This window comes from Plecotus auritus (assembly GCF_963455305.1).
Source record: "Plecotus auritus genome assembly, chromosome: 6".
Lineage (NCBI taxonomy): Eukaryota > Metazoa > Chordata > Mammalia > Chiroptera > Vespertilionidae > Plecotus > Plecotus auritus.
Window position 1 is genome coordinate 82801779 of NC_137773.1, and position 26956 is coordinate 82828734.

Genomic DNA, 26956 nt, shown 5'->3' on the forward strand with positions numbered 1-26956 from the left:
CCACGCAGGCGCAGGGCGTCCTGGCCGCCATCCCCCACCCCCACCTCCACACCCGCCTTCCCCACTCCTGCCGAGGGCGGGGCGCGGGCTGGTCAGAGGCGGCCACTGCTCCATGGGGCTCCTGGGGCTCCTGAGCTTGCTGCACTCGGCCTTCTTCCGAGACCAGGTAGGGCGCGGGGGCCCGGCGGCGGGGATACGGGTCCGGCCCTGGGCGCAGCTAAGGGGTGCGGACCGCGGGGACAGTGGTCCCAACGGCGGCAGAGGGCGTACAGGCTTGCGCACCCCGGCTTGATGAGTCTGGGGTCTCGTGCAGTGGCACGGGGGACCGTTGCCAGGGAAACCGCCTCAGGCTGTTGGCAAGGCTGGGAGACCCTCCGCTACACTGCAGTGACCCCCTCCTCCTGGCTTGCGCAAGCGCAGCCTCACTGGGCCCAGCACTCGGCCTCGGAGGGAGACCCCTCAGACCCCGACCCAATGTGGGGACTCCGAGACCCGCTGGGGCAGTGGGGGCTACGGCAGGAGCGCGCTGTGCCGAGGCTCCATCCTGAACAGGCTTTGGGTTGGGGTCCGGGCCACGCCCTGCACCTCTCCAGTCCTCAGTTTCCTCTTCTGAACACCAAGCATAGGGCCTACCACGACGTTTGCGGATGTTGATGTTCTTCCTAATAATATCCATCTCACTGGGCCCTAGCTGTTTGCCTGTCTCCATAGTCGTTCTGAATCTTGGAACTATACTATCCCTATTTAAGATGAAACTGAGTCTAGGGGTGCAGCGGGGAGCCCAAGGTCACATCCGGAGCTGCGCCAGGAACCTAATTGCGGGGCGGAAGCGCCCTCAGAGGCTGGAAGGAGCTGTCCGCGGTGCTGACGTGGCCACACACCAGCCCCCTCCTCACCCATGAAAATGAGGCTCAGGACCCTGGTCAGGCCACCCAACCAGAGTCGGATTTGGGGGGCGCGGCTTAGACTGTCCGTCCCCGCCCCCCTACCCCGCCATGGGCATTCCCTCCTCACTTGTCAGGGCCCTGCCTGGTCATCCAACCCGAGACTTGTCCAAGGTCTCATGATGACCTGGTGCCTTCCTACTTCCCTCTAGCCCCCTATCCAGCTCCTAGTGGGGGATGCCGCTTGTTCTGCCCCCAGTTTCTGGCACATCGAAGAGGCTCAATGGGGAAGCACGGAGATCAAAGAGGCAGAAACGCCTGAGGTCAGACTCAGAAAGCCCAAAGACACTCCATGAGTGACCCTACAATGGTTTGGGATGGGGGGGGGGGTTAGTCTCTGGGGATGGGAAGAAACGAGCCCCATGATTCAAATTTCTTCTTGAGAACCCAGTAGTGATGAGTAGGTGTCTGGGAAGGGCCCTTCCTTGCTAGGCCTGGGCACTGTGCAATGAGGGTCTCTCAGCCCCTTGAGATTGGGCCTGGGATCTTGGGGAAGGGCTGTGGGGATTCCTGAAGTTCTCGTGGTTATAGAATTTCCAGTGACACCTGGGTGTGGCTGTGGCTTAAAGATTTACAGGGTCAAGGATTCGGGGGATGTCAGGGACATAATGTTCAAGAAGCTTGTGGACCAGGGCATCCTGCCTTGGGGTCTCAGCCCCCATATCCTCTCAGCCATCCAGGCTCCCACCATATCCAGATAGGTGAGGAAGGGAGGGAGGTTCAGGGCCTGGTGGGACTCTTGCATGAACTCAAGCAACATAGTCCCTGCCCTGAGTTTCAGTTTCTCCATATGTATGAGGGCAGGACTGGCCATTGGACCCTCCAAGCTCCTACCAGCTCTAAGGTTCTGGCTGTGAGGAGTCTGGGGAGCAGTGACATCTTAGACTAGGTGGGGAAGGTGAGACTTAGTTCACTGAGATGTGGGGATAGGGATTCTCCAACCCACCTTTCAGTGAACAAAATGAGAAACTGAAGCCAGAGAGAGCCATGCCTAAGGTTACAAAAGGATATCAAGGCAGAGCTGAAGCCAGAGCCCTGGGATCTGTCCCCTCCCCTCTCCCATTTCAGCTTTGCCTAGTTTGCCCTGCTTTAAAATATGTTTTAATTGACTGTTTAGAGGGAGAGGAAGGGAGAGGGAGAGAGAAATAGAAACTCTGATGAGAGAGAAACATCAGCTGCCTCCTGCACATCCCCTACTGGGATGGAGCCCACAACCTGGGCATGTGCCCTGACCAGGAATCGAACTGGTGACCTCTTGGTGCATGAGTTGATGCTCAACCATTGAGCTGCACCTGCTGAAATTTGCCCTGCTTTAAACACCTCATATCTCCCCCAGTCCAGCCCTACCACCTGCTGTACTCCTTGGTCCCACCAGAAGAGCATATCCCTTGAATGAGCTCTAATTTCTCACAACTTCAGGTATTTCACATGCTGTTCCCTCAGCTTGGAATGCCTTTTCCCTCCTTGATCCTAGGGCCAATTCTTACGCATCTTGAATAGGCCCAGAACTGGTGTTGCTCCCTCATTTCAGCCTTCCCAGCCTCCAGAAAGAGCCCTTCTACCCTCTGTACCAACTCCCCAACCCCACAGTCTGGGGACAACTGTGTCTGGCTCTGGAGGATCTGGGACAGTCAGACTTGAGTCCACAGGGGCTTCCAGCATTGCTGGCCCAGGATGGACACATAGGGCCTCCTACAGCAGACCCAGCAGGAAACTGCATGATCCTGTGCTCCTCCTGTGGTCCCTAGCACCAGCCATTGCAAAGGCTGCAGCTGCCTTCCCATTTCACAGATGGGAAACTGAGGGTCTCAAAGTGAATAATTTTCCCTGGCCCATGAAGCCAGGAAAAGACAGAGGTAGGCCCCAAATCCACATTCCATCCTTTAGGGTGTGCACATGTCAGCAGTAGGAATGACTGGGCTGCAGCTGCAGGTTCTGGCTGCGGGTGTTAAATCCTCTAGTGATCTCTGTGGACCCATCAAGGATCTGAGACAGCTGGGGACTGGGTTCGTGTATTCCTGAGACCCCAGACTCCTCCCTCTTCTGGTTTTCCTTCTGTGAGGGTGAATTAGGGGTGCGGTGAGGTACAGAGACATAGGGGGAAAGAGATGAGATAGAGAGAAACTGAGAAATGTGGGGGGAAGACACGGAGTCAAGGCAGATGCCCATGGAGGAGCTGTCGCTCTGCCAGGGAGACAAGAAAAAATGGGGAGAAATGCAGGGTCCCAGGCGCTCCCCAGGATGCCTGCCCATCCCCATGCTTCCCCTCCCCCACCAGTGGCGGGGTTTCATTCAGCCTGGATCCTAAGCGCTGTCTCACCCTGACCCATCCACACAAGGCTGGGCCAAATCCGAGGGGAGGCGGCTGACCGGCCCCTGCTTCTGCCCCTGCCCCGGGAGCTCCCCCCAGCAAGATTCTGATGTAACACTCAAGCCTGGATGTTTTACTCTCAAATTATGCTGATCCTGCCATGGGACGTTCTAGGAGTCCTTTCACCCCGGAATGCTGGGGGGGACACGGGGTTCTGGTTCTCTAGGCTCCCTTTTTCCCTGGAGGCTTCATCTCCCCCGCCACCACGCCCGCACACGCAGCCCCTGAACGCGCGAGGAGGCCAGAAGCCCCGCGGCCGCCGCCGGTCCCCGCCCCGGGCCGCCATTGGCTGTTGCCATGGCACCAGCCCGTCTTCCCGCGCCTCCATTGGCCGCCTCGCGTGCATCCCGCATCCCGCATCCTCCCCCGCTCGCGGTGGTCTCGCCCAGCGCCCTGAGTGGCGGCGCCGCCTGCCAGACCCGCACCGGCCTTTGTCCTCCCCAGAGCCACTTGCTCACGCCGCCAAGACCCCGGAATCCCGGAGCCAGCGCCCCCGCGGCCGCCCTGGCCCAGGACGCCAGGATCTCAAGCGGGGTCTCGGAATTGCGCCGAGGGAGGGGGACCCAGGCCCGTGGGTGTCCGCCGGCCCAGCCCAGTTTGAGTAAGATAAGTAAGCGGCGCGCTTTCTGGGTTGAGGGTAGAGGGCGCGGCCGTCGCCTTTGCGGGGATATCTCCATGCTCCCCCCTCCCCCCACTTCTCTCTGCTGCGCAGGTCCGCTCTCGCTTTGGAGCCGGAGGGGAAACTGAGTCCCAAAGAGGTGGGCACCTGTGTCGCTGCAGTCGGTCCCACGCACACATCCACTCACAAGCTTCAATACCTGGATTCCCAGTCTGTGGGCAGGCCTGCTTGTGTGCCTTGGGGTGGGGTGGGGTGGGAAGTGCTGCACCTCTCTGGGAGTCAGTCCTTAATAAGTGGAAGTTTGGATTGAAGGAAAGAGAAGGGCCCCTTTGGGCTACACCTGTGCTATCCCTTTCACTGATATTTGGCCATTCATTCCTTAATTAGAGGAACCGCCAGCTATTAGTGCTTTTCTTTGGTAATAGACATATCTCAGGGAGGCCCCCAGGAGGCTCCTGATGGGTGAAGGGCAGGCAGGAGGGCTTCCTTGAGGAAGCTGTGCTGTGAAGGATGGCAAGTCAGGAGAGGTGATCCAGGCAGGAGAACTGCATGTGCAAAGACCTGGGGGAAGAGAATGGAGTGTATATGGAGGAGACAGGTCTTATGGTACTGGGGAGCCATGGCAGCTATTGAAGCAGGGAGAAAAGGAGTCTGACCAGTACTTTCAAAGTTTCTGTCTGTTTGTGAATGAGAAGTGGACTATGGGAGGCCAGCGAGGCTTCTCTGATGGGAGAGATGTGGGGAGAATGAGGGCCCAGCTGGGCAAAGCTTGAGGGGCTGGTAAGAGAGTGGATGGAGCCCTGACCAGTTTGGCTCAGTGGATAGAGCGTCGGCCTGCAGACTGAAAGGTCCCAGGTTCAATTCCGGTCAAGGGCATGTACCTTGGTTGCGGGCACATCCCCAGTAGGAGGTGTGCAGGAGGCAGCTGATTGATGTTTCTCTCTCATTGATATTTCTAACTCTCTATTCCTCTCTGTAAAAAATCAATAAAATATATTTTTTTAAAAAGAGAGTGGATGGAGGTGAGGACCTAGGACTGAATGTGGGAGAACCCAGAGGATGGGCTTGTTGCCATGTTGCTAAGCTCCATCTAATGAGGGTGCAGGAGTGGCAGGGGGGATGAAGGTATCCGAAGCTGGCTCTGCTGGCCCTGCAAGGGTGACGTGTGTGTATGTGTGTGTGTGTGTGTTGGGGGGATGCTTGGGAAGGAAGTTTGGGTTTAGGAAATGGGAGGGATATGCTGGGGTTTGTGCTTAACCTAGTGCTTCCCCTGGCTAGGTACAGCATAATGGCTTCAGTCAGGAAACAGGGTTCCAGCCAGATCCCAGGGACCTTACCACAATCCCAGGCCTCATTCTCAGCTGGGACCCCTAACTGAGCATTGGGCAGGATCGATATTAGGGTGGTAGGCAAAGGCTGTGGTCCCCAAGCATCTGGCCTCCCCCACCTGACACACTATCTCCCAGTCTGACCTGTGACTTGTGTTTGCTGAGTGACTACTGTTCCTCCTCCTAACCATCACATCAGCCCACTAGATGGGCCTGGCAGACTGAGTTCCTTCCATTCCTCAGGTGGGGGAACTGAGTTCAGCGGAGGGGGTGGGGCCTATGTGTCTGAGCATGCCCAATGTCTAGGTTCCAGCTATGCCTTTTCTATCCTTCTAGACCCGGGACTATGATAAGGAAGCCAAATGACAGAGCCAGGCATGCAGTAGGTCCTCAGAGCCAATTTGAAATGCCTGACCTATCCCCGCACCTGGGGCAGAGCCCCCAACCCCTACTCCAAGCCCATCTGTGTCCTTGGTGACTTCAGGGTGAGCAGGGACCTTCTAGGGGTAGGAAGAGAGAGAGGAAAATGAATGAGCAAGTGAATGAGAGTGTGGCCAGGTCGGGGAGGGAGAGAATGGTATCCCCTATGGGCAGAGAGGGCTGGCTGATTTGGGGAGGGGACACAGGTGGGCAGGGGGAGGGGGCTCCCAGGGAGGAGGTGGCAGAGGGGATGGGCTGCTATTGGTGAGCCTCAGACAAAGGCAGAGGGAGGGGGAGCGCTGATGTTAAGGGAACAAAGAGAGAAGGTGGTGGGGCAGGAAGGCTCTGGCAGGAGTGCCAAGCTGAGGGAGGAGATCCTGGCCTGCTGGACAGAGGGAGAAGGCTGGGCCTGAGCGAGAAAGGACAGCCAGACACAAAGCAGGTGGCAGTGGTGGAGCCCAGGGATGAGGCCTGGGGTGCTGGGGGGCCACAGGAGCTGGCAGAGGGCTGACTGCAGGGCCCCTGGGCCACATAAGTAGCTACCCAGATCCAGCTGCTGATGGAGGGGTTGTGGGGGCTGCAGAGCATTTGGGTTCCCAAATCCCAGGGTGACCATAGTAGGCTTGTGTCACCTGGAGCTCCACTGTCAGCCTGTCCATTGGTTTCTTAGAACCTTCATGACATTTTTATTGTCTATCAATTGAATCAGTGGGTAGTCTGTCCACCCAGCCTCTGGGCAGCTACATTGCTGCAGGGAAAGTATCTTGGCTATCCATCTGTCTGTCTCTCTCTCTCTGGCTGTAAGCCTGGTGGCACTGAGCTGGCTAGTCCATCTGCTGGGTTAGACTGTCAGAGTCTTGGCTGTCCATCTGTTGGCTGGCTGTTTATAAGCACATGTGTCCAGGAACCCAGCTGTGAGAATGGAAATCTTTCTGTATCTGTCTGTTGGTCAGTTGGGTGTTTGAGTTGTCTGTTTATCTGAATACCTGTCTGATGGCTTTGTCTCTCTCCTGTTGTTCCTGCCTTTGTCTGTCACTCCATCTGCCACACCATCTGTCCCTAGGATTCCCTGGGCCATCACTATCCTGCCTGCAGCTTCTCCTACCTGGGACCCAGCTCCAGGGTTGGGTGGGAGGGCTAGGTTACCCCCTCCTCAGAACCTCATGTTACCTGTGGCTACAGGTGCTGCAGGAGCTAAAGATGACGAGCTCCGTGGCACCCTATGAACAGCTGGTTCGGCAAGTGGAAGCCTTGAAGGCCGAGAACAGTCACCTGAGGCAGGAGCTTCGAGACAACTCAAGCCACCTGTCCAAGCTGGAGACAGAGACATCTGGCATGAAGGTGGGGGTGGGGCTGGGCAGAGGACATGGGCCTGGGTCACAGGGACAAACACTAGGGCACTGGACCCCAGAAATGGGCAGGCAGGGCCAAGGGCATCTCACAGGGGGGTGGAGCTGGGGCAGCTCAGGGCAGTGGCCATGACAACCAGCACTCTTTCCTGCCCCCACCTCCAGGAGGTACTGAAGCACTTACAGGGTAAGCTGGAGCAGGAGGCCCGAGTGCTGGTGTCCTCAGGGCAGACTGAGGTGCTGGATCAGCTGAAAGGTGAGGGGCCAGCCTTGGGGCCCCCTCTACACTGTGGGTGAGCTGGGAGGAGGAGGGACAAGGAGGGGTGCTGACCTCCCCCTCCCCCTCCATTCCCATCCAGCCCTGCAGATGGACATCACCAGTCTGTACAACCTCAAGTTCCAGCCCCCAGCCTTGGGCCCTGAGCCTGCTGCCCGAACCCCTGAGGGAAGCCCAGTACATGGCTCCGGGACTTCCAAGGACAGCTTTGGGGAATTGAGCCGGGCCACCATCAGGCTGCTGGAGGAACTGGACAGAGAACGGTGAGAAACTGACCACTGGCCCCGCCCCCCAGCCAGACTCCATCCCTGTAGTCTCTGCCCTTTGATTGGCCCATCAGCATGTGCACCACCCACTAAGCCAGTCCTACCCACCTTCTGAGCCTCCACTTCAGGCACCAGCTTTCTGTGGCTCCTCCAGCCACTTTCCTGTCACAGCTGACCTCAGCTGGAGGACAAAGAGTAGGGGATTTTCCTGACAGAGGGGAGGGCTCCTAGGAGATGTCCCCAGGGGTCCCCAACACCCAGTCATCACCAGGGACAGGGCTGTGTCCAATGCCAGGGCTCAGAGTTAGGCCTGGAGCCAGAGGGGCTCAAAGCAGTCTTTGTGGAGAAAGGGCTGCAGCCCAAGAAACCTGGAGCAGAGGGGGCAGCAGAGAGAGGCAGGGTCCAGGCATGCAGCTCAGCTTGGCTGGGTTGTGTGGGGTCAGAGAGACCTGGAGGTCCATGCTCTGCTGCTGTGTGATGTCAAGCAAGTCCCCTAGCCCCTCCCAGCCTCAGACTTCCGCTCTGTGAAATGGGTGGGAATAGCAGTGTCTCCCCACAGGGTGCAAAGGTGAGAGGTCCAACTTAATACACAGAATCAGAGTTGTTGGGAAGGGAGAGACCTTGTGAAGTTTTAGGTTGGGGAGCATTATAATATCATTTAAAGTAATCAAATGTTTAGGCTGAATCACCCAGAGCAGTGGTCGGCAAACTCATTAGTCAACAGAGCCAAATATCAACAGTACAGCGATTGAAATTTCTTTTGAGAGCCAATTTTTTTAAACTTAAACTTCTTCTAATGCCACTTCTTCAAAATAGACTCACCCAGGCCATGGTATTTTGTGGAAGAGCCACACTCAAGGGCCCAAAGAGCCGCATGTGGCTCGCGAGCCGCAGTTTGCCAACCACTGACCCAGAGCATGGGTACAGCCAGATGGGGTTAAGGGCAGAGCCAAATCTGTTGTAACTGCAACTGGAGCAATCTGAGCTTGAAGCCTCCTCTATGTAGCCTGGAGGGAGATTATTGCGTTTGGGAGAGGTGTTAGCGCCCCCCTTGGAGTCTTTCTCTGAGAATCAGAATTTACAAAGGAACTACCTTCTCTTTCCCTTTTTTAAAAAAATGTATTTTATTGATTTCAGAGAGGAAAGGAGAGGGAGAGAGAAACATCAATGATAAGAGAGAATCATTGATAGGCTGCCTCCTGCATGCACCCTACTGGGGATCGAGCCTGCAACTTGGGCATGTGCCCTTCACTGGAATTGAACCGAGGACCCTTCAGTCCGAAGGCCGATGTTCTATCCACTGAGCCAAACCAGTTAGGGCTACCTTCTCTTTTTAATTAACTTTCTGTGCTCCACTCACCCGTCCCTAGTTCAGGGAAGCACCAAGGGCAAGGCTTTGCCATGCTGCATGTTAAACTTGGCCATACACCAAGCATGTCAAACTTGTGGCCCACAACGAATATTTTTGCGGTCCAGCCAATATAATGGTATGTAAGAAATGTTCTAATAAAAATTTCGTAACTTAATTTTTATAATATCCTGTTATACGTAACTAGAGGTCTGGTGCACGGATTCGTGTGGGGGGGTGGGGAGTCTCTCAGCCTGGCTTGTGCCCTCTCACAATTCAGGACCCCTCGGGGGATGTCCGAATGCCAGTTTAGGCCTGATCGGCCACCTGGGAATCGGGCCTAAACTGGCAGTTGGACTTCCTCTGAGGGATGAAGCAGTAAGCCAAGCGGCAGGTGGCCAGGGAGGAGTCCAAGCCACTTGTGCTCCTGCCGCCGCTGCTCAGTAGTGCTGCTGTGGAGTCAGGAGAGGCTCCTGCTACACAGCTGCACTCACCAGCTGTGAGCCCAGCTTCTGGCTGAGTGGCGTTCCCCCTGTGGGAGTGCACTGACCACCAGGGGGCAGCTCCTGTGTTGAGCATCTGCCCCCTGGTGGTCAGTGCACATCATAGTGACTGATCATAACGGTCACTTAGGCTTTTATATAGATAGATAGGTAGATAGATAGACAGACTAGAGACCCGGTGCACAAAATTCTTGCACAGGTGGGGTCCCTAGGCCTGGCTAGTGATCAGGGCTGATTGGGGCCTTCCCACTGCCAGCCGGGGCCTCCCTTCCCTGGCTGCTGGCTGCCAGCCGGGGCCTTCCTTCGTTCTGCACCACCCTCTGGTGGTCCGCGCACGTCACAGCAAGCGATTGAACTTCTGGTCTTCAGGTCGAACACCCGAGGGAACACTTTGCTTATTAGCCTTTTATATATATAGATCTATATGTATAAAAGCCTAAGCAACTGAACGACCAGTCAATCAGTTACTATGACATGCACTGACCTCTAGAGGGCAGATGCTCAATGCAGGAGCTGCCTCCTGGTGGTCAGTGTGCTCCCACAGCCAACCTTCGGCAGTCCCTCCCCCGCTGCCAGCTGGCCTGCCCCCACAATGGGTCCCAATTAGGAGGCTGGCCGGTCCCAATTGCCCCGATAGGGACTGGGTGAGATGGCCCTGATCGTCCACGATCACTGGCCAGGCCGAGGGACCCCACCCGTGCACAAATTTGTGCACTGGACCTCTAGTTATTAATAACGAACTACAACATTTGCTAATGACTGATTACTATAATCGTGTTGCATTCATTTTCCTTATGGGCCTTATGTGCAGGCGCACCATTTCTCTCCACTAATACTAGCAGCAAATATTTTAGCAGCTGATTGCCACATCATTAGACCTGTACTGACTTGTTTGGTGTGTGCAACAGGAAATATTTTGCTTTTGGAGAACAAGAAAAATAGGTTTATTTGTGTTATGCTTATTAATTTGTGCAGTTATTCAGTGTCTGGTAGGTTAATGTTCAAGAGAAAAGATTAATTTTTATTAAAATCTTCTATTATTTTATGTTAACTATTACTCATTTATTTCAGCCCTTTGTATTCAGCATGTCTCTATCTAAATAAACCTATGTTTCTATGAAAATTGAAGCTTTTGGCCCTAACCGGTTTGGCTCAGTGGATAGAGTGTCGGCTTGCAAACTGAAAGGTCCCAGGTTCAATTCCGGTCAAGGGCATGTACCTTGGTTGCAGGCACATCCCCAGTAGGAGGTGTGCAGGAGGCAGCTGATCAATGTGTCTCTCTCATCGATGTTTCTCTATATCCCTCTCCCTTCCTCTCTGTAAAAAAGCAATAAAATATATTTAAAAAAAAAGAAAATTGAAGCTTTTGGCCCTAACCGGTTTGGCTCAGTGGATAGAGCGTCGGTCTGCAGACTGAAAGGTCCTGGGTTCGATTCTGGTCAAGGGCACATGCCTCAGTTGTGGGCTTGATCCCCAGTAGGGGGCATGCTGGAGGCAGCAAATCAATGATTCTCTCTCATCATTGATGTTTCTATCTCTCCCTCTCCCTTCCTCTCTGAAATCAATAAAAGTTTAAAAAAAATTTTTTTAAGGCATAAAAAAAAGAAAATTGAAGCTTTTGGTTTTTTTTGCGGCCCACATAAACTTAAACCTTGTTTATTTGGCCCGTGTTAGCCTTTGAGTTTGACATGCTTACCATACACTAAGCACTCAACAAGCGATTATTAAAATCAAAATAAACCACACGTAAATATGGCTCCCCCTCTGCGGGCCGGGCCCACTCAGGTGTTTCCTGTTGAATGAGATTGAGAAGGAGGAAAAGGAGAAGCTCTGGTACTACTCCCAGCTGCAGGGCCTGTCCAAGCGCCTGGAGGAGCTCCCGCACGTGGAGACGGTGAGCACGCGCGGAGGAGGCGGGGGAAGGGTGCTTTGGGTCGGCCCTGCCCCTGGCCAGGGGTGTGGCGGGCAGGTCCCAGGCCCTGGCCCGGACAGACCCTCACCTCGGCCTGCCCACTCCTCCCAGCAGTTCTCCATGCAGATGGACCTGATCCGGCAGCAGCTGGAGTTTGAGTCCCAGCACATCCGTACGCTAATGGAAGAGCGCTTTGGCACCTCTGACGAGATGGTGCAGCGGGCGCAGGTGCGGCGGTGGGCGGGGCCGAGGCAAGGCTATTCGTAGTGGATGAACAGAGAGGTCTTTGTGGGAAAAGTCTGGATTAATGGGCGGAGTAATGTGCCGTTGGGATAGAGGGCAATGACTGCTGTGGGCGGGGTCTGGCTCAGGCGGTGGAGCCAAAGGCTAGAGCTGTTTGTGGGTGCAGCCAGATGGGGTAAAGGGCAGAGCCAGGCTCAGAGGTGGAGAACACTGAGGCCAGGGCAGACAGTGGGTGACTTGATCAGTGGGTGGGGACATATCAGGGAGTGGGTAGGTCTAGAAGGATAGGTGGGATCTAAATAGGGATGAGACTAAATAAGGGAGTAGGCAGGTCTAGCATAGGGCCTAAGTAGGGGGCGGAGCTAGAAGGATGAGGAAGGGTCTAACCAAATCATGGAGTAGTGGAGTCAGAGCCTGGACTAGGGAGTGTGGACCATGGGTGGGGGCAAGATGTGAGTGGAGTCAGACATCAGGCTAGGGTTGAGAATGGGTGGGCCATATCAAGGAGTAGGTGGAGTTAGGGCCAAGGGTGGGGTTTGGACAGTGGGAATGGCCATACCTTAAAGTAGGTAGAGTCAGATCTGGGGGTGGGATTAGAAGAGTGAGCAGGGCCAAATCAGCCAGTGGGCAAAGTCAGAGGTGGGTGGATTAGGACAGTGGGCAGAGTTATATCAGGGAGCAGGCAGGGTCAGAGCAGGGACCTGGTCAGTCACAGCAAGCTATGTGTACCTTTCTCCCACTAGATCCGTGCTTCTCGCCTGGAGCAAATCGACAAGGAGCTGCTGTCTGCGCAGGATCGGGTGCAGCAGACTGAGCCCCAGGTACTGGGAGGAGCAGAGTCAGGGCCCTCAGGGGAGGTGATGACCCCAGGGAAGGAGGGTACCCTGAAGACCCTACCCAGAGTATAGGTATAGGTGGAGCCTCCACCACATCACCATGGAGTGTGGTCAGTATCAGCAGTGAGGGTGCTTTCTGTGGTGCTCCCATAACCCCCAGGCTGGTGTTCTCTTCACAGGCCCTGCTGGCAGTAAAGTCGGTGCCAGTGGATGAGGACCCCGAGACTAAGGTCCCTGTGCACCCTGAGGATGGTGCCCCTCAGCCAGGCAACAGCAAGGTAAGGGGGAGTCCAGTTGGGATGAACTGAGGGGCAGGGTGGGGAGTGGAAAGCCAGCTGGATTAGGGTGTGGTGAGGTTGGTGGGGTCAGCACGTGGTTTGGGGCCTGGTGAGGTGGGCAGGGATACCTGTCCTATGTTTTTGGGAGAGCACTCCAGACTTAGATGTAGGGCTACCCCTAGAAGTACCCAGTGAGGGCAGTGGAGTAGGCATTTGGTCCTCATGGGCTGGGGGCATCTCCACAATGACTGAGGCCTCTCATCCATCTCCCCACGGGTGTGTGGTGGCCCATGGGGGATGCAAGGTGAGGGTGGTGGGGGTGAGGAAGTGATTCTCCTAGGCTGGGGTCACAGGACTCCTACCATATTTAGGGTGAATCACCCAGAGCATGGGGGTCGCCCCTGGCTGGGGAGGGTGGACACACTGACTGGGGCCAGGTGGAATCCATCGCTGTCCTCCTTCCCCTGCCACAGGTGGAGGTGGTCTTCTGGCTGCTGTCAATGCTGGCAACACGGGACCAGGAGGACACAGCACGAACGCTACTCGCCATGTCCAGTTCTCCAGAGAGCTGTGTGGCCATGCGCCGCTCAGGCTGCCTGCCACTGCTGCTGCAGATCCTGCATGGCACAGAGGCTGGGGGTGGGGGTCGCAATGGGACCCCTGGGGTGCCCGGAGCCAAGGACGCACGCATGCGTGCCAATGCAGCACTGCACAACATTGTCTTCTCCCAGCCAGACCAGGGCCTGGCACGCAAGGAAATGCGTGTCCTGCACGTGCTGGAGCAGATCCGAGCCTACTGTGAGACCTGCTGGGACTGGCTGCAGGCCCAGAACAGCACTACCAAGGGAGGCGGGGTGGGCAGCGGTGAGTGTGCAGCCTCCCTGGCCACCTTTGTGCAGTGAGCACAGTGCTTGGGCTTTCGGGGTGGCAGGGTGATTTCATTAGCAGCCATCGGCCTTTTCTCTGTGTCATGTGTGAGCTGAAGCCTATGGCAACTTTATCATGATAGATTGGCAAGAAAAGCCACTAGCAACCTGTGCCCTGGTTGCAGGGTAGTTCAAGAAACAGTCATTGAATGCATGGATGGATTGTGTGTAACCAGAAATATGGGTGCTGACTTTGAGATTCCTAGTTTGGGCAGCTGATCACAAAGTTAATCTATGACAAAAGCACCACCTAAAGGTCCTGAGCACCCAGCACAACTTCATCTCCTGTCTCAGCTCTGGGTGAGGCAGGCACCTTATTATTCATTTTAAGAAGAGTTAGAAAAGGAGGCCACTGCTCTGGGAGTGACCCCTCAGATGCCAAGCATGCAGTGGTTTGCAGAGCTTGGGTCTTTGTGGGGGTGAAGGCAGGGACGGGTAGGACTCAACAGGGGTAATTTCCTGGACTGGAACGGCTCTGATCTGGTCCCTTGGCCCACAGCCCCAGTCCCCATTGAGCCACAGATCTGCCAGGCCACCTGTGCGGTGATGAAGCTGTCCTTCGATGAGGAATATCGTCGTGCCATGAATGAGCTGGGTGAGTGCACCCCTCACCTCCTCCGTGTCCCCTCCATTTGGCCTGAGGCTTCTGGGCCTCATGCAGCCCATGGCAGGCTTTCAGCCTTAATGGTCCTGGGTTCAGAGGATAGGGAAGTGGCCAGGAAGCCAAGAGCAAAGGTGAGAGGTCCAACTTAATACACAGAATCAGAGTTGTTGGGGCGGGGGAGACCTTGTGAAGTTTTTTTTTTTTTAATATATTTTATTGATATTTCACAGAAAGAAAGGGAGAGGATAGAGAGCTAGAAACATCGATCAGCTGCCTCCTGCACACCTCCCACTGAGGATGTGCCCGCAACCAAGATACATGCCCTTGACCAGAATCGAACCCAGGACCTTTCAGTCCACAGGCCGATGCTCTATCCACTGAGCCAAACCGGTTTCGGCATGTTTTAAGAGCATTATAATATAATGTCATTTAAAGTAATCGAAACATGGACAAAAGTCTCATCAATGTGGTTAATTTTACTCCAGTTACTACAAAATTAGATACTGCTTCTCACTCAGCAGATGATCACACACTCAAAGGTTAATTCAGATCTCTTGTGATCTGGCTGCACAGAAATGGGCATTCGCAACCATGACAAGACAGCAGACACTGATGAGAGTGTATACCTTTCAAGTCATTCCTTTCCCAGCTGGGGAATTTATTCTCTGGCTGGATTTATTTAGAAAGATGCGGAAAGAGGAGGAAGGTAGCAACCAAACCAAATAAAACCCAAGATCTGGAAACCACAGAAGTGTCCAACAGCCCCAGCCCCTAAATGCACAAATTGCCTCTGTTGTCTTTACTCAGTGAAGCAGGAAGGGCACCTGGTATTTGAATTGCAAGTTAATTCTTTTCTTTTTTTAATATATATATTTAATATTTTTAAAATATATTTTTATTAATTTCAGAGAGGGAGAGATAGAAACATCAATGATGACAGATAATCATTGATTGGCTGTCCCCCGCATGTCCCCCACTAGGGATTGAGCCCGCAACCCAGGCATGTGCCCTGACTGGGAATTGAACCATGACCTCCTGATTCATAGGTCGATGCTCAACCACTGAGCCATGCTGGCTGGGCACAAGTTCTTTCTCTTCTACTCACCCTGACCATTTCCCCCCACGTTTGCTTACTCTTTGTAAAGTGAGAGACTAGTTTTCATAGTGACTAAAGAACTGTGTGTATGGCAATCATCAGAGGCTGGAGGTCTAATGGTCTTGGGATGGTTTTCATTTAGGGTGTTGAGGGCCTTCATGACCTAAGAGCAGAAGGGAGCTAGGAACCTGAGCAAATAGCAGGGAAAAGCATTCCAGGGAGAGGGAACAGCACATGCAAAGGCCTAGAAGCTGAAAGTGTAAATGGAAATGTGAAAGGAGGTGGGTGTGGAGGTCACAGAGTATCCAGGGGATCAGGCCAGCCTGGCAGCAGGCTGCCTGGAGGAGGTATCCCTGGAGTTTGGCTTCAAAGGTGGGCTTGAGAAGAGCCGACCTGGGAGTAGGATGGAGGGAGGGCACCTAAGCAGGGGAATGGAATGGGCAGAGGCTGGGAGGAAGGCTGGGGTTCATTTGGGGTGCCCCCCTGCACCTCCTGTGCACTCTCCCATGTCCCCATAGGTGGGCTGCAGGCTGTGGCAGATCTACTGCAGGTGGATTATGAGATGCACAAGATGACCCAGGACCCACTCAACCTTGCCCTACGCAGATATGCTGGCATGACCCTCACCAACCTCACCTTTGGGGACGTCGCCAACAAGGTGCCTGGGGTGGGCAGGTGGCGTCAATGCTCCCCCACCCTTGTCTGAGCCTCAAAACAGCCCTGAGAGGTGGGGAAAGTTGTCCTCAATTTATAGGTGGGTAGACTAAGGCCCAGAGAGGGCCGTGAAAGGAGGGACTGTGACTGGATTCGGTTGGCCAGGCCACCATCTTCTTGGTTGTTCTACTGCAGAGAGTGGGTCCTCTGCGCTGGAGGAGGCTGTGTGTCTGCACCTGTCTCAGCCTCAATTTCCTCATCAAAGCAACAGGATGATTGCTATCCCTTTGCCATAGTGGTGAAATGGGATTCTGAGGCTTTAGCTGTAGCACATAGTAGGTGCTCAGGGAGAAACCCTGAAGGTGGGGCGTGGTGTCCCTTGTGGCTCCTGCCCCACCGGCCATGGCATGAATTTCCCGTGGCACCCCACAGGCCACACTATGTGCCCGGCGTGGCAGCATGGAGGCCATCGTGGCCCAACTGGCTTCTGAGAGCGAGGATCTTCACCAGGTACCTGGATGGAGTGGGGTGGGGCGTGGGAAGAGCCTTGCTGAGTGTCCCACTGTCCAAGGCCCCTGCTGACAGAGTTCCCTCTCCTGTGGGTGTGATGGGCATCCCCTTCAGTCTCTCTGTAGCCCCACCACATGTGGGGTTGAGGGCAGGGGGCCCTGGGCCCATCTTGCCCACCCTGTGCCCTGACCCAGGTGGTGTCCAGCATCTTGCGCAACCTGTCCTGGCGGGCTGACATCAACAGCAAGAAGGTACTGAGGGAGATCGGCAGCATGACCGCCCTGATGCAGTGTGTCCTACGAGCCTCCAAGGTAGGCACTGAATGGGCACGACGGAGTAGGGGGTAGGAATGCACCTGAGACCCAGGGGAGAGGGCACTGCCATCCATGGCTGCTTTTTCTTTTCTTTTTATTCTTTTTTTTAAATTTAATAAATCTTTATTGTTCAGATTATTACAATTGTTCCTCTTTTTCCCCCCCATAGCTCCCCTCCACCTGGTTCCCACCCCACCCTTTGCCCTTACCTCCCCCACACTGTCCTCATCCATAAGTGTACGCTTTTTGTCCAGTCTCTTCCCGTACCTCCCACACCCCTTCCCCCCGAGAATTGTCAGTCCACTCCCTTTCTATGCCTCTGATTCTATTATATTCACCAGTTTATTCTGTTCATCAGATTTTTTATTCACTTTATTTTCAGATTCACTTGTTGATAGACATTTATTTGTTGTTCATAATTTTTATCTTTACCTTTTCCTTCTTCTTCCTCTTCTTAAAGAATACCTTTCAGCATTTCATATAATACTGGTTTGGTGTTGATGAACTCCTTTAGCTTTTTCTTATCTGTGAAGCTCTTTATCTGCTCTTCAATTCTGAATGATAGCTTTGCTGGGTAGAGTAATCTTGGTTGTAGATTCTTGCTATTCATCATTTTTTGTTGTTGTTTTTTTGTGTGTGTTTTTTAAATTTAATAAATCTTTATTGTTCAGATTATTACAATTGTTTCTTCTTTTCCCCCCCATAGCTCCCCTCCACCCGGTTCCCACCCCAGCCTTTGCCCTTACCTCCCCCCACACTGTCCTCATCCATAGGTGTATGATTTTTGTCCAGTCTCTTCCTGCACCCCCCATACCCCTTTCCCCCTGAGAATTATCAGTCCACTCCCTTTCTATGCCCCTGATTCTATTATATTCACCAGTTTATTCTGTTCCTCAGATTTTTAATTCACTTGATTTTTAGGTTCACTTGTTGATAGATATGTATTTGTTGTTCATAATTTTTCTCTTTACTTTTTTCTTCTTCCTCTTCTTAAAGAATACCTCTCAGCATTTCATATAATACTGGTTTGGTGGTGATGAACTCCTTTAGCTTTTTCTTATCTGTGAAGCTCCTTATCTGACCTTCCATTCTGAATAATAGCTTTGCTGGGTAGAGTAGTCTTGGTTGTAGGTTCTTGCTATTCATCACTTTGAATATTTCTTGCCACTCCCGTCTGGCCTGCATAATTTCTGTTGAGAAATCAGCTGACAATCGTATGGGTGCTCTTTTGTAGGTAATTAACTGTTTTTCTCTTGCTGCTTTTAATATTCTCTCTCTGTCTTTTGCCCTTGGCATTTTTTTAAAAAATATATTTTATTGATTTTTTACAGAGAGGGAGGAAGAGGGATAGATAGTCAGAAACATCGATGAGAGAGAAACATCGATCAGCTGCCTCCTGCACACCTCCTACTGGGGATGTGCCCGCAACCAAGGTACATGCCCTTGACCGGAATCGAACCTGGGACCCTTCAGTCCGCAGGCTGACGCTCTATCCACTGAGCCAAACCGGTTCTGGCTGCCCTTGGCATTTTAATTATGATGTGTCTTGGTGTGTTTCTCTTTGGATTCCTTTTGTTTGGGGTTCTGTGCGCTTCCTGGACTTGTAAGTCTATTTCTTTCACCAGGAGGGGGAAGTTTTCTGTCATTATTTCTTACAATAGGTTTTCAGTATCTTGCTCTCTCTCTTCTTCTGGCACCCCCATAATTCTGATGTTGGTACGCTTGAAGTTGTCCCAGAGGCTTCTTACACTATCTTCAACTTTTTGGATTCTTTTTTCTTTTTTTTGCTTTTCCGGTTGAGTGTTTTTTGCTTCTTTGTATTTCAAATCTTTGACTTGATTCTTGTGTTTCTCTAGTCTGCTGTTGGGTCTCTGTATAATATTTTTTATTTCAGTCAGTATATGTTTAATTTCTAGTTGGTCCTTTTTCATCTACTCGAGGGTCTTGCTAAATTTATCGGCCTTTTCTAGAAAATTCTTGAAAAACCTTATAACTGTGGTTTTGAACTCTATAACTAGTCATTTGTTTTCCTCCATTTCTTTCATTTGTGATCTGTTTCTTTGTCTCCGCATTTTTGTTGCTTCCCTGAGTTGGTAGAGTAGCTTTGTGTGGTAGGTGTCCTCTGGGCACAGTGGCTCAGCCTTCCCAGTTACCTGAGGTGGACACTCTTGGTGCACCCCTTTGTGGACTGTGTGCTCAGCCTTGTTGTAGTTAAGTCTTGATTGTTGTTGGTATCACTGGGAGGAATTGACCTCCAGGCCAATTGGCTGTGAGGATCAGCCTCATCGCCACCCGAGAGGACTACAGGTGGGTCCATCCCAACCCACATCATGGAGGGCAGAGGGCACCACAGAAGGTGCTGGGGGAAGGTGGACTCCCAGGTGTGGTCTGGAGCTGGGGTGGCAGATCCCATTCTGTAGTGAACTGTCACTGAGGCTGCAGCCTTGGTTTGTCCTCCAGCAAATGGATGTTCTGATTTGTCCCAGGGACTAATTTTTGTAATATAAGTATCCCCAAATATTACATGAGATATACTTGTCTACGCTGGGAGAACTTCTGTGCTGGAGACAGCCTTATGGGACAAGACTTGCAAAATTGCAAAAGCCTCTGTGCTCAGCTTGGATGGGACAGAGTTTCAGGGTGGAGCAGACAGCCTTGGTTTCCTGTCAGCCCTGCCCTATGAGGCCCCTGGGTCTCAGTGTCCCTTGGTAATCACCACAAGCACCTCTGAGAGAAAGCCGCCCTCGAGTTTTGCCCACTGCCAGACAGTCCAGTTTCTCCCCGAATGAGTCAGGGTTCCCAGAAACTTGCCCAGAACTGTAATTCAGCGCAGTCAGGAGTTTCTGTCTCACTCCCGCTTTAGAAAGCCAGCCGCACACTCAGCCTCCCATGCATTCAGCAGTCAGTCCTCTCTGTGCGCCTCCAAACCTCTGCCTTCCGCAGCTCCTGAGTCTCAGTGTGCTTTCTCTTTTCTTGACAGTCCAGATTCCCCCCAAATGAGTCTGGTTTCCCAGTGTCTCGCCTGGGACTGGAGTTCAGTGTAGTCAGGAGTTTCCTTCTTCCTCCCGCTTTAGAAAGCTAGCCGCGCACTCATCCGCCCGTGCACACAGCCGCCCATCCTCTCCGTGTGCGAGTCTCCATACCTCAGCCTTTTGCAGCTCCTCTGAGTCTCAATGTGCTTTCCTCTTTTCTTCTAGTTGTAGAATTTCCACTCAGCCAGCTTTCCTGTGGTTCTGGATGGTGTCCGTTTTGTCTTTTAGTTGTAGTTTTGATATTGTTGTGCGAGGCAGCAGTTTAGATGTTTACCTATGCCGGCATCTTGGTTTCTCTCTGCCATGGCTGCTTAATACCAGCCACAGGACAGGGAGATACTGGCAACAGGTGGTGAGTTCTCTGTCTTGGGGGGAGTCAAACCAAACAACTTACCACTTAGCTTACCAGGTGGTCCTCAGACAGGCCTGGGGTTTCCATCCCTTCAACTCAGAGATCCTGTGAGGACCAGTTTTATTACTTTTCGCTTTTATTTGAAAATGTATTTGGGTGCCTTTCCTTCCAGCCTTTTGTCTGCGCCTTGATGGAGAGGGCCAAGTGGGTGGGGCCAGTGCCTGGGCCCCCCCCCTCCACTGACCTTCACCTGTCCCACCCCTGTGCCTAGGAGTCCACCCTAAAGAGTGTGCTCAGTGCCCTGTGGAACCTCTCAGCACACAGCACGGAGAACAAGGCAGCCATCTGCCAAGTGGATGGTGCCCTGGGCTTCCTAGTGAGCACGTTGACCTACAAGTGCCAGAGCAACTCGCTGGCCATCATTGAGAGCGGTGGAGGCATCCTGCGCAATGTGTCCAGCCTCATCGCCACCCGGGAGGACTACAGGTGGGTCCATCCCAACCCACATCATGGAGGGCAGAGGGCACCACAGAAGGTGCTGGGGGAAGGTGGACTCCCAGGTGTGGTCTGGGGCTGGGGTGGCAGATCCCATTCTGTAGTGAACTGTCACTGAGGCTGCAGCCTTGGTTTGTCCTCCGGCAAATGGATGTTCTGATTTGTCCCAGGGACTAATTTTTGTAATATAAGTATCCCCAAATATTACATGAGATATACTTTGCTAAATATTTTATTTGTTAATAAAATATTTATTAATTTAATAATTTACAAATACTTAGTATTTTTAAAAACAAATAGAATTTATAGTATGTTTATCCCAAATATCACATGAGATATGCTAAAATAAGGTACACTAAATTTCATTTTAAAAGATAAGTATTTTTAACTTATTATTACAATTATTTAATAAATATATTATTTCTCTTAAGTAAAAAAATTAACACAAGTATATCCCATTCGATACTTGGGATAGACTTATACTACATATTTATTCTTTTCTCTGAGATTCTAACTCAGCCGGATGCCTTATATTTTTATTTGCTAAATCTGCCTGACATACCGCTCTGTGCTGCAGGCAGGTGTTGAGGGACCACAACTGCCTGCAGACTCTGTTGCAGCACCTGACATCACACAGCTTGACCATCGTGAGCAACGCCTGTGGCACTCTCTGGAACTTGTCCGCCCGCAGCCCACGAGACCAGGAGCTGCTGTGGGACCTGGGCGCCGTGGCCATGCTGCGCAACCTGGTGCACTCCAAACACAAAATGATTGCCATGGGCAGTGCTGCTGCCCTGCGCAACCTGCTGGCTCACCGACCTGCCAAATACCAGGCAGCAGCCACTGCCATCTCCCCCAGTGCCTGTGCGCCCAGCCTGTACGTGCGCAAGCAGCGGGCCCTGGAAGCCGAACTAGATGCACGGCATCTGGCCCAGACGCTGGACCACTTGGAGAAGCAGGACCTGCCTGAGGCTGAGGCCGAGGCTGCCTCCAAGAAGCCCCTGCCACCCTTGCGGCATCTGGATGGGCTGGCCCAGGATTATGCCTCAGACTCGGGCTGCTTCGACGATGATGATGTGCCCTCCCTGGCCGCTGTGGCCGCCACCGCCGAGCCTGCCAGTCCTACTGTGCTGTCCCTCTTTCTGGGCAGCAACTTCCTGCAAGGCCAGGCACTGGCCCGTGCCCCATCTGCCCATCGCGGTGGCCCAGAGGTGGAGAAGGAGGCCGGTGGGGAGGCAGCCTTGGCAGCCAGGGCCAAGGCCAAGCTGGCACTGGCAGTGGCTCGGATCGACCGGCTGGTGGAGGACATCTCAGCCCTGCACACATCATCTGATGACAGCTTCAGCCTCAGCTCTGGGGACCCTGGGCAGGAGGCACTGCGGGAGGGCCGAGCCCAGTCCTGCTCTCCTTGCCGGGGGCCTAAGGGTGGGCAGCGGGAGGCCAGTGGCCGAGCTCACCCGTTGTTGCGGCTCAAGGTAGCCCATGCCAGCCTCTCCAATGACAGCCTTAACAGTGGCAGCACCAGTGACGGGCCCTGTCCCCGTGACCACATAAGGCCCTGCCCGCTGACCTCATTGGCCAAGCGCCGAGAGGGGCCCCCCTGTGGCCAGGCACGGCCCAGCCAACTTGATCTGAACCTGCTGGGTGGCCAGGCTAAGCCAGCAGCCCGGGAAGCTGCAGCCACCGATGCCTGTGTGCGCACCATCAAGCTGTCACCTACCTATCAGCATGTGCCACTGCTCAAGGACACTGCCAGGGCTGGTGTGGGGCTCCCGGTCCCTGGGACCCGGAAACATGCCTGGCTACCTGCAGAGGGCCTGAACAAGGTTCCTGAGAAGCTGGTGGTGGAGGCGGCACCACTCTGCCTGTCCCATTGTAGCTCCCTGTCCTCACTGTCCTCGGCTGGCCACCCGGGACCCAGCGAGGCAGGGGACCTGGATGACAGTGACTCGTCCCTGGAGGGGCTGGAGGAGGCTGGCCCCAGCGAGGCGGAGCTGGATGGGGCCTGGCATGGGCCAGGGGCTGCCTCCCTGCCCATGGCCATCCCTGTGCCCGCTCGGGGCCGGAGCCTGGGAGTGGAGGACACCACACCGTCTAGCTCCTCAGAGAACTGTGTGCAGGAGACACCACTGGTGCTGAGCCGCTGCAGCTCAGTGAGCTCACTGGGCAGCTTTGAGAGCCCATCCATTGCCAGCTCCATCCCCAGTGACCCCTGCAGTGGGCTGGGCAGTGGCACAGTCAGCCCCAGCGAGCTGCCTGACAGCCCTGGGCAGACTATGCCACCGAGCCGCAGCAAGACACCACCACTGGCCCCCCCACCTCCTGGTGAGCATGAAACCACCCATTTCAGCCTGCAGTGGGAAAGCTACGTAAAGCGCTTCTTGGACATCGCCGACTGCCGAGAGCGCTGCTGGCTGCCCTCCGAGCTAGATGCTGGCAGTGTGCGCTTCACTGTGGAGAAGCCAGATGAAAACTTCTCGTGTGCTTCCAGCCTAAGTGCATTGGCCCTGCATGAGCACTATGTGCAGAAGGATGTTGAATTGCGGCTGCTGCCTCCAGCCTGCCCTGAACTTGGCGGGGGTGGTGGCCCTAGCCAGCACTTTGCTGGGCACTGCTGTCGAGATGAGGCCAGTGGTCGCCTTGAAGGACCACCTGCCACCAACCAGGAGCTGGAGCTGCTGCGGGATTGTCTGGGTGCAGCTGTGCCCACCCGGCTCCGCAAGGTGGCCTCAGCACTGGTGCCCAGCCGCTGTGCACTTCCCATGCCCGTCTACATGCTGGTGCCCACCCCGGCTCGGGAGGACAACTCATGCACTGACTTGACCGAGGGCACGCAGGTCAATTTCAGTGTGGCCTCACTCACCGATGAGACACTGCAGGGATCTCCCAGGGACCCACCTGGTGGGTGTGGGGACAGGCAGAAGCCAGCAGGCCTAGAGGCTCCTGCCAGGCTGGCCACTGGGCACCGGCACAGGGCTGGGTGTGCAGGCCGCAGAACAGAGCCAGTCCGAGGGCTGGTCAGGAACCGGGCAGGGCTGGAGCTGCCCCTCCGAAAGCCCACAAAAGCTTGTGCAGACAGGAACAGCCCCCAATTGGGCCGAGCTCATGGGGAGGGGGCATTGCAGTCCCTATGCCTCACAACACCTACTGAGGAGGCTGTGTACTGCTTCTACAGCAACGGCTCAGATGAGGAGCTGTCCACAGCGGCGGGTGTGACACCCTCCAGGTGGGCATCTGCTACTACCCAGGCAGCAAAGAGGGAGCGCCTGGCTGGCAGGAAGAAGGCACAGGCTGTGCCCAAGGCCACAATGTCCACCCGGGCCCAGCCTAGCCTCATTGCTGATGAGACGCCACCATGCTACTCCCTAAGCTCCTCCACCAGCTCCCTCAGCGAGCCTGAGCCTGAGCCTGAGGCTGGCAGGCTCGGAGCCCATGAGCCAGTGGTCACCAAGGACCGGGGCCCTGGAGGTGGGAATGATGGCCATCCCAGTTCTCGGGCCAAAGTGGAGATGCTAAGGCGCTGCATTGGCTCAGCCATGCCCAGGCGCTGCCCACAGGTGTCAGATCCAAGGCGTCGCAAGCCCCGAGATGCCCGGCTGGACAAGCAATCAGAGGGGCCGCAGGAGCATGGTGAGGAGGCAGCAGGGTCAGACCATGCCTCAGATCTGGACAGCGTCGAGTGGCGCGCCATCCAGGAGGGCGCCAACTCCATTGTCACCTGGTTGCACCAGGCCGCAGCAGCAGCCACTCAGGAGGCCTCATCTGAGTCTGACTCTATCTTGTCCTTTGCATCAGGGCTGTCAGTGGGCTCCACCCTACAGCCCTCTCTACACAGGAAAGGGCGGCAGACACGAGCAAAGGGACAAGCAAGCAGTGCCACCCGGCCAGAGAAACGGGATGTGACCCTGGCCCAGCGCAGTAGCAGCTCCTGCTTGCCCATTGGCCCAGAGAAGCTGCGCGGTGCTCAGAAGACCACACCTGGGATGCCAGCCATGCTTCGAGGAAGAACAGTGATCTACATGCCCAGCGCGGCCACCCGATCTCAGCCCAAAGGCACCCCTGGCCCCCACACCACACCAAGGAAGATGGGACCCCTGAGCCCCACACAGCCAGCAGCTCCCACCAAAGCCCTGGGCCCTGGGCAGCAGCGGTCTCGAAGCCTGCACAGGCCTGGCAAGATCTCAGAGCTTGCAGCCCTGAGCCCCCTCCAGAGGAGTGCCACGCCACCAGCCCGCCTCACTAAGACCCCCTCATCCAGCTCCTCCCAGACCTCCCCTGCCTCCCAGCCCCTGCCCAGGAGGTCGCTCCCGGCTGCCCATGTTTCGGGGCCCCTACCCAGCCCTGGGGCCTCACTGGTGTCCAAGACACCCATGCGGGCCCTGCTGGCCAAGCAGCACAAGACACAGAAGTCACCTGTGCGGATCCCCTTCATGCAGAAGCCCACCAAGCGGGTGCCACCATCCCTGGCCAGGGCAGCCCCAGAGCCAGGCTCCAGGGGTCGGGTGGGACCCAAGGGGTGCCCAAGTGCCCGAGGGGGCCGCCTGGGCCTGGTGCGCATGGCCTCAGCCCAGTCCAGTGGCAGCGAGTCCTCCAACCGCTCAGGTTTCCAGCGGCAGCTGACCTTTATCAAGGAATCACCAGGTCTGCTACACCGACGTCGTTTGGAACTGTCCACAGCCAAAGCCACCCCCTCCACCTCCCAGGGTGGCTCACCCCGCCGTAGCGGGCCTGCGCTGCCCACTGTCTTTCTCTGCTCCTCCCGCTGCAAGGAACTGCGGGCATCCTCCCCGCAGGCCCTGATTCCCCAGCAGTCCCCCACAGCTCGGTCAGGCCCTGGTAAGCGGCCACCAAGGCGCACTAGTTCAGAGAGCCCATCCCGTCTGCCCATCCGCAAGCAGGCCATCCAGCCTGAGGCAGTCAAGCGCTATGCCTCTCTGCCCCATATCAGCACGGCCCAAAAGCCAGAGGGTGCTGCCCCTAGTCCCACAAGTGACCCTGCACGCCGCAGCAGCGATGGAGAGGCCCGGCCCCTACCCAGGGTGGCCTCACTGTGCACCACTTGGCGTCGCATCCGGGATGAGGATGTGCCACATATCCTGCGGAGCACATTGCCCTCTACCGCCCTGCCGCTCATGGGCACCTCATCAGAGGAGTGCCCAGGCAGTCCCCTGCAGCGCAAGACCAGTGATGCTGTGGTCCAGACAGAGGATTTTGTTGCCACCAAGACCAACTCCAGCACATCTCCAAGCTTGGAGAGCAGGGGGCCTCCCCAGGCCCTGGCCAGCGGACATACGTCCCTTCTCAGCAGCGATGTGGATAAGCCTGGTCCTGCCAAGGCACCCACCTCAGGCCCCTTCACCCACGATAGCCTAGGAGTGGCTGGGGGGGGCTTTGCTGCCAACCGGCATGGCTCCCCCAGTCGCTCAGCCCGAGTCCCCCCCTTCAACTATGTGCCCAGCCCCATGGTAGTGGCCACCACCACTGACTCAGCTGTGGAGAAAGCCCCTGTGCCCGCTGACCTCCTAGAATAGTTGCCTGGACTGGTTTTCTGGAACATCCTCTCTGGCCAAGAACTATCTAGTTGTCCTGAGGGTGGTCCCAGGAACTGCCTACTCACCTGAGTCCCCGCCCTCAGAGCCCCACCCTAGCCCATGTCGGCCTCACATCTCATGCTTGCTTTTGTGCTGTGGGGACTAGAGAAGGAATTGGGCTGCATGCTGGACCTCAAGTCCCAGCCTTGCCCACATGCAGAGACCACCCTCCTGACCCCCAGCCCAATTGCGCTTAAGCCTCAGCAGGACACTCATCTCTGGGGAACCAAGGGAGATTACAGCATCCACCTGAGGTGGGGGATGAGGCTTCAGGGTGGTGCCATCCAGCACAGGCCCGAGGCATCCATCAGAGGACAAAGCTCATTATTACAGGGACAGCTGGGTAATTTTTAATGATGACTGCTGAACTGAGGGAGGGGTATAGCTGAGCCTGACAGTGAGACAGGCCCCTCCATTTTAGGTGCCAAGCTAGAGGCTAATGGATAGGGGGGCACTGTCAGAACAGCCTGGAAGGAGCAAGGAGAGAAGGGCAAAGGAAGATAGCTGGGTGATGCGGGGCCACCCTATAATCCCACTCCTAGCTGGGGTGGGTGCTGGTTTTGGCCAAAGGAGGAAAAGGGGGACTAGAGAGGTAGGTGGAGGGAGTCAGGAACAACTGGCGGGTGAGGTGAGGGAAGGAGGATGAGAGTCAGCCAAATATGGTTCACCTTGGTGACACACAAAGCCC

General features: G+C 55.0%; 1 protein-coding gene across 7 annotated transcripts; it reads left to right on the forward strand.

Annotated features, from left to right (window-relative positions):
• On the forward strand, positions 1 to 26496 carry APC2 (APC regulator of WNT signaling pathway 2). 7 transcript variants are annotated; one of them, XM_080673095.1, is made up of 17 exons: positions 60 to 166; positions 3760 to 3925; positions 4028 to 4073; positions 6865 to 7023; positions 7197 to 7287; positions 7391 to 7571; positions 11211 to 11319; positions 11449 to 11565; positions 12324 to 12401; positions 12596 to 12694; positions 13168 to 13558; positions 14120 to 14215; positions 15839 to 15978; positions 16407 to 16484; positions 16679 to 16795; positions 20454 to 20668; positions 21255 to 26496. In XM_080673095.1, exons 4-17 carry the CDS (start codon positions 6883 to 6885, stop codon positions 26206 to 26208), a joined length of 6807 nt encoding a protein of 2268 aa, XP_080529221.1. In that variant the 5' UTR covers positions 60 to 166; positions 3760 to 3925; positions 4028 to 4073; positions 6865 to 6882; the 3' UTR covers positions 26209 to 26496. The 7 variants fall into 7 exon arrangements, with proteins under 7 accessions (XP_080529219.1, XP_080529217.1, XP_080529218.1 ...); XM_080673094.1 differs by lacking the exon at positions 4028 to 4073; XM_080673096.1 differs by lacking the exon at positions 4028 to 4073 and having other exon boundaries at positions 3760 to 3916.
• Positions 26497 to 26956: the final 460 nt, after the last annotated feature.

Bases quoted from the DNA above. Each gene is read 5' to 3' on its own strand.
- APC2 (XM_080673091.1), top strand. From the start codon at position 113: ATGGGGCTCCTGGGGCTCCTGAGCTTGCTGCACTCGGCCTTCTTCCGA. The intron at 12,695-13,167 runs GTAAGGGGGAGT...CCCCTGCCACAG, and splicing joins CTCAGCCAGGCAACAGCAAG to GTGGAGGTGGTCTTCTGGCT. The intron at 20,669-21,254 runs GTGGGTCCATCC...TCTGTGCTGCAG, and splicing joins GCCACCCGGGAGGACTACAG to GCAGGTGTTGAGGGACCACA.